The 10,712-nt window shown below is 36.5% G+C and overlaps 1 protein-coding gene across 4 annotated transcripts in view; it reads right to left on the reverse strand.

Moving 5' to 3' along the window:
• Positions 1-10,712, reverse strand: part of kcnh5a (potassium voltage-gated channel, subfamily H (eag-related), member 5a) — a 139,158-nt gene that overhangs the window by 105,435 nt on the left and 23,011 nt on the right. Inside the window, exon 1 of one of the 4 annotated variants that reach the window (XM_079639696.1) lies at positions 10,237-10,370. The exons of 2 other annotated variants lie outside the window; for them this stretch is intronic. In XM_079639696.1, coding sequence (XP_079495822.1) covers positions 10,237-10,309 — 73 coding nt within the window. In that variant the 5' untranslated portion in view covers positions 10,310-10,370. Of the gene's footprint in view, positions 1-10,236; positions 10,371-10,712 lie in introns of those variants that run through there. One more of the 4 variants, XM_079639697.1, reaches the window with a different exon arrangement.

The following is a 10,712-nucleotide window of genomic DNA, read 5'->3' on the forward strand; positions in this document are numbered from 1 at the left end:
GCTGAAAAGAAAAAAAAAGACTTGAGTTATCAAGTCCTATTTTGGACTTAATTTGTGGAAACAGCCTTAATTAGTTCATTCTTTCATTTGACAAATTGAATCGCAATGCAGTCTTGACATCAATGTAATTGATGCAAGGTGGTCTGGCCATAGTGGGTCAAAGAAAGACCTGAACCTGCTCCTGTGAGACTATGCCATTAAAGAGACTAAGTCATCCTCTCTAGACTTCATTAGCGTTTTAGTGAGGCTAAAGCCAGCTGACTTCAGCCTCCCAACGCGGGTATAAAAATAGCCAGGCAAAGAAGACATTACAGCACAAATCAGGACACAAATTGTTACAGAAATGTCTGTGACAATACAAATCCTTTCACAAATAAAGACACCCACAAACAGAATCACCTTGGCTCACACATACACACAAGGCTTTTATACTGCGGCAGAGCTACAGTTCTCTCTGGACACATGCAGTCCCCCCCTGAGGAGGAGAGAGAGAGAGGGGGGGGGGGGGGGCAACGTGGCATTTGACACAGCCATTTAAAAAAAAGTGGCTGCTTCTCTCCTCCATTGAATAGTCTCCATTATCTCTCCTCCTCCTCCTCCTCCTCCTCCTCCTCCTCCTCCTCTTCTTTCAGTTTGCCTCCGCAGGACCAGCTGAAAGGAGAAGCGGAAAGGATAAAGTGAAGTGCTGTCCCCTTGAGGAAGGAGAGTGGAGACTCATTACAGCGGTCTCCACGCCATGGCCCCTGCCCTTGGATCAGGGGCCAATTGCGAGGAAGTACTGTACTCCCTGAGGATGCAAGAGACCCAGATCCTGTTTGCAGATCAGGGCTCGGTGATATGATAATCATGTAATGCTCTGTCACTGATGATATATCATATTCTCAGCCAAGACAGCACGTTCAGACTAAGTCAAGCATTAATAACGAATATAGAAATGGAGTTCAGGCGAGTGGATCAGTCACTTCCACAGCATAACAATAATAAAAGATAGTCTTTGCGAAGAATGACTGTTAGGCTGACTGAACTGGTGTTGCAATGGGAGTCATAACAGTTTTGATTATTTATATATATATTTTAATTATTTTTCATTTATTTTAGTTTTCGTAAATGTGTACATGCATTGTACACTGTAAAAAACACAACTTGAAAAAAGTTGAATTGACTGATTTTGTTGTGTTGGTTCAGCAAACATCCACATCACTGTAAAAAACACAACTTGAAAAAAGTTGAAATGACTGTTGAAAAAGTTTTTCTTAGCAACAAATTATGTGTTTTGTTAAACCAAAATCCAAAATCGTGATGACCAAATGATTTCCAATAGACAAAAAATGTTGAATTGGCTTAACTACAATGGATTTGTTACAGAATAGTTGCACCTCTCCAGAAAACAAATTATGTCAAGTTGACTCAACTTAACTTTTTTTATATCACAGACAACTTATTTTCAGTTCGTATAACTGTTATTTAAAAAAGTTGAGTCAACAAGAAAAAGCTATGGGAAATTAGTACTAAGATTTTTGTTGTTGTTCAAGCTTAATTTTTTTTTTTACGGTGTATGTTATTTTGTATTTCAAAGTAGACAAAAAGATACAAAAATATGCAGTATTACATTTACTCAGATACTTCACACCACTGATTTCAAGTGCTTTTGTGCCTGCAAAGTGTTGCGTTCTCCCAAGAAACTTTGCATTCATTTGCAACAGAAACTAAAACTATTAAAAAAAACTAATAAAAATGACAAAAGCTCACCAAAATGACAAAAACTTTAACAAAAACTTAACTGCAAATGGAAAATAAAAATTAATTCAAAATATTAATAACCACTATAGTGATATCTCAATGGTACAAAACAACACTGGCTCACACAACTTTTGCAGTAAATGCTTTTGTGAGCGAATTCAAGGTTTATCTGGGAACACAAAAGTTTGAGAGAAAGCAAAAGCAAAGAAATTATATTTTTTCTTCCGATCTCATACTTTATCCATGACCACGACCCCTTATGGACAAGTTTTCAATCTGTCAATGTTGGTTTTATTTTTTTCAGAGCTTTCTATCTTTTATTTTGGTTATAGTGTGACTGCCAAAGTAAATTTAAGTCAAAATTGTAAAATTAAATTTCTTAGGACACTCTACTGTTATAGTGGTATGTTTAATGCAGTAGATTTGAAAGGATTCAAGCTTTATAATATACTATATATCAAAAACGTCTTCTTCTTTAATGCTGCCTAACGAGCGTTAGGCAGCATTAAAGAAGAGGAAGATATGAAGGAAGATATGAAGTCGTATATGCGACTTCACAATGATATTGGTCTCGTTCTAGCACGGCAAGAGTTATCATTGATTCATTTAGTTATCAAAAACTAAAGCGTAAAATAATTTTTGGCCATTTAAAAAATTATTTTAGTTAAAGTTTTTTTCCATTTATTTTGTATTTTTATTTTCATGTAGTTTTTATTTCATTCTTTGTTAACCAAACCACACTGGCTGAAAAAAATGTGTAATACATTTTTTTATTATGAAAATTATTTATTTATAATTAAAATTATATGGACAAAGACAATTGAAACAATTGAACCGCGCTATATAAAGCAATGCAATACACAGACTGCACACATCCAGACACCTCAAGGCAAAAAGAGCATCCATTTCACAGGCCAAAAGAGGGCACAGCTGTTTTGTCTGGCGGCATGTAAAATCAATGGAATATTGAGGCTAGAAAGACTTTAATCTTTATAATCTCACTCGAGGCAAGTGAACACTTAGGTTTACCTGTGTCTCTATTGAATTAGTCTTGTTGTTTTTAAGAGCAGCTCATGTCAGCTGATTCAGACCTTAAATAGCCCAAGTGGTTGTAACATACACATTGATTACACTTCCAGATCCACGTGAAGCCTACGGCAGTCCATCAGCACTTTATGTGTAATATGGGATGCTGCCGAAAGCTTGTTGTGTAAATGGTGAATAAGAGGTATATTGACAGCGATGAAAGACTTAGTGATGTGCGTGCCAACCCCACGTGGGAGGCCAACAGACAGCTGCTAGGTTGCTCCTACAATTCCACAGCAGTGTTTACAGGAAAAACATCTCATATCAGCACTCACATGGCCACATTTACATATGTACATATCATTTTCTTTCCGCTTTACTTGCCCACTCACACAAACTCATGAAACAGCTGCATCTTTTTTTGCACAACACATGTAAATGCAACATAATAAAATGCACTATAAAAAGAAATAGGGAACAGTTATACATCAATGCTGAGAAATGTGATGCGTTTTCAACTATGTTAAGCCTTTTTGCACTGGATGACTTATACATTTCAGAAACAAATTTAGTGTTCATATTTTAAAATTTAGTCAATTATGTGTATGACGGAAATTAAAAACTGAGGAAGAGAATATCAAGGCAAATATTTATTAATGTTATATGAAATAGTTACGTTTAGATGCACGTAAAAACTGCATTAAAAAAACGCACACAAACATCAATAACGGTAGCAAGTTATAATCTGATTGACTGTCAACTTTCTTGCTACCACAGAAACCGAAAATTCTCGGGCCAGGAGCATGTGTCCAAATTTCAATCTTAACCGTTCTATTTCATCAGAAACTATCTGAAACCAGGGCTTTAAGTGTAAAATACCGAACTTGTCCTTTAAAGCCACCCCTTATTGGTTGGTCACTTTAAATGTCAATCAGACAGTCACTTCCTCCTGAAGTTGGAAGTTCTTCGCTGTGTCCGAATATGCCAACATCCATGCTATATAGTAGGTGAAAAACAGTATGTGAGTTGAGTAGTATGTCCGAATTCATAGTATGACCTACCACTTCCGGAGAGATTCTGAAGTGCGCATTCGATGAGCGCTTTAAAAATCCCATGAGGCCATGTGGGAGGATTTGTGAAGGTGAGGTGAAGCAACTCGACAGATGCCACAAGTCGCAAGACAATGACAACATGCATGGCGGATGTAGTAAATCCGAATTAAATTCATACTACACACATTCATACTATATAAAACATACTTTTTTAACGGTCGCAAAGTAAGTTTGAAACCAAATTTAGTACCTACTACTCAGTATGTGATTTCGGACACAGCAAAAAGTTGGATCAGGTCCTGATCTTATGCCACAGGTCAAACGTATGACTATACGCAAGACTAAAATAATGCTGACAATCAATACACCTCAACAGCATAATGTCAGCTAAAGACAAAACGATGCATCATAATGCAATCCACACAGTTTATTCCTACTGGAATGCATGCTGGGAATGTCCAAGTCAGCAATATTTTTCAAAATGAAGCTGTTTGTTTAAACGACTCTCTAAGGCTATAGCAACAACATTTGAGGGAAATATTATTGGTCTCGCACGTGTTTTTATGTATCCAAAGTCATTCACATTCCTTAGCATTTGTGACTAAAATGCATGCTATAGAAAATGTTATTCTTTGACATTTGGAATGCAGTGTTCTAACTAGAAAGACAGGCCATGATTCAGATTCAAAACTTTTAAGTTCGACAAAAGAGGGTAGCAGACTTATAAATTGCACTGATTATTAAACGCTGTGCGATAGACTCTCTGCTTTGAGACAATTTGTGACCTTTTCTCTGGCTCCATCGCCTCTCGCTGTCATTCTTTATCCCTCTATAATTCTCTATTCAATTACGGTGTGACACTTTGTGTGTGTCAGCATTTGACTCCATTACTTCCAGCAAGAAGAGAGATGTCCACGGCGTGTGCATTAGGAAATAACCACTGCCAATCTCCGACCTAAGGTCCTGCCTTAAGCAAACGGCTTTGAGGATCGTTGTCAATTTAATCTCAAGCGTACACTTAGGAATTCCAATAGGGAAGGTTCAGGCCAGGTCTGATTAACTTTGAGAATTCCTGAGGGCTAATATGTCATTTTTTATAATACACAATTTTCACAAGTTTATCTCAGTTTCACAAATGGCCATTTTATAATGTTTAACTATAAATACATCTAGCCAAGCTGACTTAGAATCAAGCTAAAGGTGGAGAACCCCAGTCTCATGAATCATTCACTGCTTTACCAATTGGTGGCAGTTTTTGAGCCTAATGTACAGTGTGTTTTACGCGACATACACTACAGTAAGATATTTTATTAAGCAAAGATTTATTAAATTGAGCAACAGTCACAGTGAAGACTTTCTATTTCAAATAAATGCTGTTCTTATGAACTTTCTATTCCCCACGGAATTCTAAAAAAACAGTATCACAATTTATATAAAAGAATATTAAGCAATTACACAATGTTTTCAACATAATTATAAATGTTTCTTGAGCATGATTTCTGGATCATGTGAGACTGAAGACTGGAGTAAATATGTTGAAAATTCAGCTGGGAAAATTCCATCACAAGATTAAATTATTTGAAAATATATTCAATATAATAAAATATAAAATAAAAAAGTTATTTTAAATTAAAATAATATTTCAAAACATTACTGTTTTTACTGTATTTTTGGTCAAATGATTGCAGCATGTTGAGAAAAAAGAAAGATCATTTTAAAAAAATATTATCTATCCCAAAGATTTGAATGGTAATGTAGTGAGCCGCATTGTTCTTTTTTTTTTCTTTAAAAAATAATAATAAAACTTTTAACGTGTTAGTGCGATAATATTGAATTGGACGTGACTGCAAATGAGTTTTACATATTTTATGGTGTTTTATGGCACTTTTTGTTCTTTTTGGGTCTAGATAGATTTAGTCCCCATTTATTTATATTGGGTATATTCTAATCTAAACACTTTCTACAAATCGAATTTTGTCCTCCCCCGGAAGAAAGTTTGTAATGGCATTCTGCTGGGGTTTGGCGAGTAAATAATGACAGAATTTTCTCATGGAAAACAACCTGCAGTTAAACTTAAGTGAGACAGTGGAGTTGGTGGTGATTTCATACAGCAACCATTCAGAATGTACAAATTGGGACGGTACAAAGCCACAAATACGTAGAAAATCCATCGAACAGCAGACTGGACTGACAGCCTAGCGAGGCTGTAGAAGAAAACCCAGAGCAGTCTGTACTTTCTGAGGGAGCTGTCAGAGATGTTCTACCAGTTTTCTAAAAGAAGATGGTGGGCCAATTGGAGACCGTAAAACAATTCACCAAGTACAGCTGCCATTAGGAGGTGCAAAGTGTCTTCTCCAGAACTCATCTGCATGCTACTCCTGGCGGTCACTGCAGTGAGGAGTAATGCCATTAAACAAGAGTACATTCTTCTATTTTTGGATCCATTAACATAATGCATTCTGATTTTTCTGTGTATGTGATGCTATTGCATTGCGTGTGTTCTTGCACTGCTTAGGTGTAAGCAGGTTGGTACACCTGCTTGGGTGAAAGGACGACTACAGGGAAAGTGGAAGAAGAAACAGATCCTATTAAGATAAACTTATATTTACCAGGAGTACACCATTCTTAGCGCCTGTGATCTTTGTGAAAACGATTTCATGTCAGCCATTATGGATCCCAAGCATGTAACAAAAAGAATTTTCAGTTTAGATACACATCAGATATTGGTTCCCTCCGGTTTATTGAACGCAAAACACAACTAGCTTTCTGAACTGGTAACAGCGGTTAGCACTTTCTTTTTTTCTGCTTTGGTTTTCTAATCTGCATGGATATCTTTTTCCTTCACCAGTCTTATGATCTTCTTAAGTTTTTTTTTTTTTTTGTTCTCTCAAAAGTTTCATTTTACCAAACAAACCCTACTTTATCAATTCTTCCAGCTTCCCTTTCATAAGTTTGTTGCTGAAGTATGTAGATATAATGTGTGTAATAAATGCTTATTTATTTTACTCCTCTTTTTAAACCGTAAATGTCCCTTTTCTGTGTGTGTGTGTGTGTGTGTGTGTGTGTGTGTGTGTGTGTGTGTGTGTGTGTGTGTGTGTGTGTGTGTGTGTGTGTGTGTGTGCGTGTACGTGAACGTGTGTCTTTCTCTCTTTGAGAGTGTGTAGTGTAGTGTGCATGTATACCTTACACTGTGACAAGCATTACAAAAGAGCAAGCTGAGGATGGCCAGAGGCAACCATGCTCAGACGAGCTGTGGTACATAATTACATAAGCCCCATACGCAAATGAACAGTTCTAAGGATGTAGGAAAAGACAGAGAATAAATGAGTACAAGAGTGGGAGAAAATATACAGAACTGCATACTGAAAATAACAAGAACAATAAAAAGAATACAAATAATTATTATTAAAAATAAATATATAATAAAATTAAAAAAAATTAAAGTAAAAAAAAAAAAAAAAAAAAACTTAACCCATATAACCACAAAACATTCAATTTAGTCTTGTAATTGTCAGCCTTGAAAGCTGGTTCAGCAGGTATGGGTTTTCTCAATGTCAAAAAGCACTTGTGAAATCATTTAATTCCCCAGTCAGTGAGAGCTCCCGCTGTCACTGATTAGCCAAACACTACAAAAAGCTTCTTTAACACATTATAATTCAACACAGTTGTTTAAATACTTACATAAGAAAATTGAAGAGAAATATGCACTGCTTTTGCTGTTCTAACAAGGTAAGAAGCCTTATAAAAGTTGACTTTGTTTGCCCCCAGCTGTGTGTCTCGATTGCCCTAAGTGTACTGGCAAAACTCATCTGTCCCCAAACAAAGGAGAAGAGCAGGGAGGATCTGGACAAATGAGGGACAGAGACACAAAGCCTCAGAAACACCTGCACTCGTCAAAGGCTTCATTATTTTGAGGTGGACATAATGCGTATGACGACAGAGGTATATGAAAAACAAATTGCTTGAACGATTTGACGAATTGACTGAATTATGCTCAAAGATTGGATAATTTTTTGCTATTACATAATTGACAATAATGAAGAATTTTGATTGCTTAGCTCTTCACGACTCGTTCAACCAGCCAACTGCAATTTAAAGCCTGGGGACTGGGGTGTTTTGGGGTTTCAACAAAAATGATGAAGGAGGTAGTACTCTTTAAAAATCAAACCAAATCAAGTCTCATTTTTGGAAAATATTTTTTGAAACCTTATCAACCTCATAAAGACAACATAAAATACTTCGACTACCTCTGTAGATTCCAACTACACCGTGATCCAGTCCCTGCCAAACTCTCTCCAATTTATTCCAAAAATCACAGTGTTAACTTCCTTTATTTACCACTTGCACATCACCGGCATATTATAGCTGCAAAATCATATTGTAAATAATTATCAGCTCTACAATTTTAAAACTGTATTACCATCAGCAGCCTCAGTGGGAGCTGGCAGCTCATTGGCAGCATATCGGCACTGACTTTAGATATATTTTTAAATGTACCTTGGTGAAATTGTGGGAAGGATGAGGCTCTTATCTTCCCTTTTATCTACACTCAACCTCTCATTTTTATTCTCGACAGGCATTATATACTTCTTGACTCTTTTTGACATGCGCCAACTGACGCCTGTAAAAGAGTTCCTTCATCTAGATACAGAATGCATGAACTTCCTTATTTAAAAATCGTTGACAAGAAAATAAATGTAAATTTAAATGCAAGAATCAATTACCCAGGCCATTCAGATTATGTCAGCATATTTGAATTAGTAATGGGATGAGGGAGCCAGGGAGGATGCCCAAAAACAACTACTTCATCTGAACTGGAATTCTAAATTCTTCACTTACTGCATTGATTAAACATTAAACGATGATCACAGTGACGGGGGAGCTCAAAGAATACAAACATCAGCATCTCGTTAAAACAGTGACTGTGATCAGGACTTATAAAAAAGAATGTAGAGCTTTTTTTCTCAAAAGATACAAGCTCTGCCTCAGATTTGGTAAAGAGTGTGTGGGAGATTTGGAGACCCTTGGAGGTCAGAGAGCTGCCCACAGCAAATGTCAGGGCATGGTATTATGAGCTGAGGGTACCGCATGAAAACACACACACACACACGCATAGTTTATCAGACAGAACTGTCTGGTCTCAATATACAAAAACACCACATTTATGCCGTCAACTTTTAAGTCTGTATATTTGTTTGCAGGGATATTAATAGCTTGTGATGCAGTAATCATGTGTGACCTCTGCTGGTGAAGTCCTGTGGCAGATTCACATGGAAAATGTATGTGACACAAAACGACTGCAATTCACACTACAGGCGACAAGCCCTTCACAAATGAGAAGATCCACTGCAAAGCAGCCAAGAAAAACAGCATCAACTTTAAATTAACTTTTGCTATGATTAAACCTAATTTAATGATATAAGCAATTGAGAAATGAACATGTAAATAAACCCATGATGATTCTAGACCCTCTTTGACTACTTGGATGAAATGAATAATAATACAGTAATTATAATAATCATTTTTATTATATATTATTATAAATAAAACTGAAAATGCATGCTATTAAAAAGTGATTGTAATGCATAATTTAACTTAAACATAAAATAATTGACTATTTATAATAGTGAAGTTCCCATCAAACACTATGAACCTAAAGTGCTAGTTTAAATTGTTGGTTTAAAGCTAGAAAGGTTGTTCGTGTGACGAAATGGCTGTTGGCAAGACTCCACACAAAATACACGCACTTTTCACAAGCGTCACTTGACGCAAATAAATGTTTCCCCGTGTGAAATTCATCCCGAATATAGGTTGTAGACATCATCAAAAATTATGACATATTATTATTATTTTTTATCAATGTTGAAAACATTTTGTAATTGCTTAATAATTTAATTGTAATTTTTTTTTTCAGATTTCAGTCTTACTGATGCTTCAATACATTATTGCTGATAATGGGCAGCAAAAGTAAAAAGGTAATGTTTTGAGAAGCAATTGGGCAATGTGCTATTAACAGTGTTTAATTACTATTATTATGGTAATGGTGCGATCATGTTTTGCTCACGGTTGTTTCCCTGTATTGCAGCTCTTTTTAATATTAAGCATTAACATTAGTTAATATAATTATAAATAAAGTTTTTATTAAACTGTCACTAAAGAAGAGTAGCCTATCTAGAAGTGACTATACGTATAGTCGCGTGCGTCGTATGCAAATATCCAAGCTTACTTTGATCAGATTAGATTTCCCATTTTTATAGAAAGAAATACAAGCTTTGTTTTTACGCATTGTCTGAGCAAATACACTATTAAAGTTAAAGAAAGCGCGAGATAATTTAAACATATCTTAAGGCATCATAAGACTTTCCCTCTTTGCTTTATCAGGTAGCCTACTGCAATCTGAAGAAACCGATCATCTTACCACTTGAGCGACGGACAATATTTTCCAAAAAAGTGTTCTGTGGTGCCACCAGTCCTCTTTTTCCCCCGTGCATTCTGCGGTCGGGCAGTATCGGTCAGGCTCTCGGACTTGGTGGAAGCTGGTCGTAAAAGTGATGCAGGCGGGATGGGAATCTATCGGTGGGATGGAGAAGATCATTGTAACGCTGCGCCGTGCCTGACTGTTATGGGTCCTTTGTACCACAGAGCGCTCGCAGTTCTGCAGGCTCCGCGCTCCCCTTCTCTGCGCCTGCGCACTTGCAAACTGTAACAATAAAAATTGACTGGCACAGGAATCTCGACATCGATGCCAGGTGCCATGGAGATAGTCTCATGCAACAGATGGCGCCAATTGCGCGCGATTTAGAAACGTGAAAACTCAGCAGTTATAGGTTACTAAAAGTAAACTGAACATTCACAGAATGTTTATAGGCTATACACATACACGGAATGCTATAT

This window comes from Phoxinus phoxinus (genome assembly GCF_949152265.1).
Source record: "Phoxinus phoxinus genome assembly, chromosome: 16".
Classification (NCBI taxonomy): domain Eukaryota; kingdom Metazoa; phylum Chordata; class Actinopteri; order Cypriniformes; family Leuciscidae; genus Phoxinus; species Phoxinus phoxinus.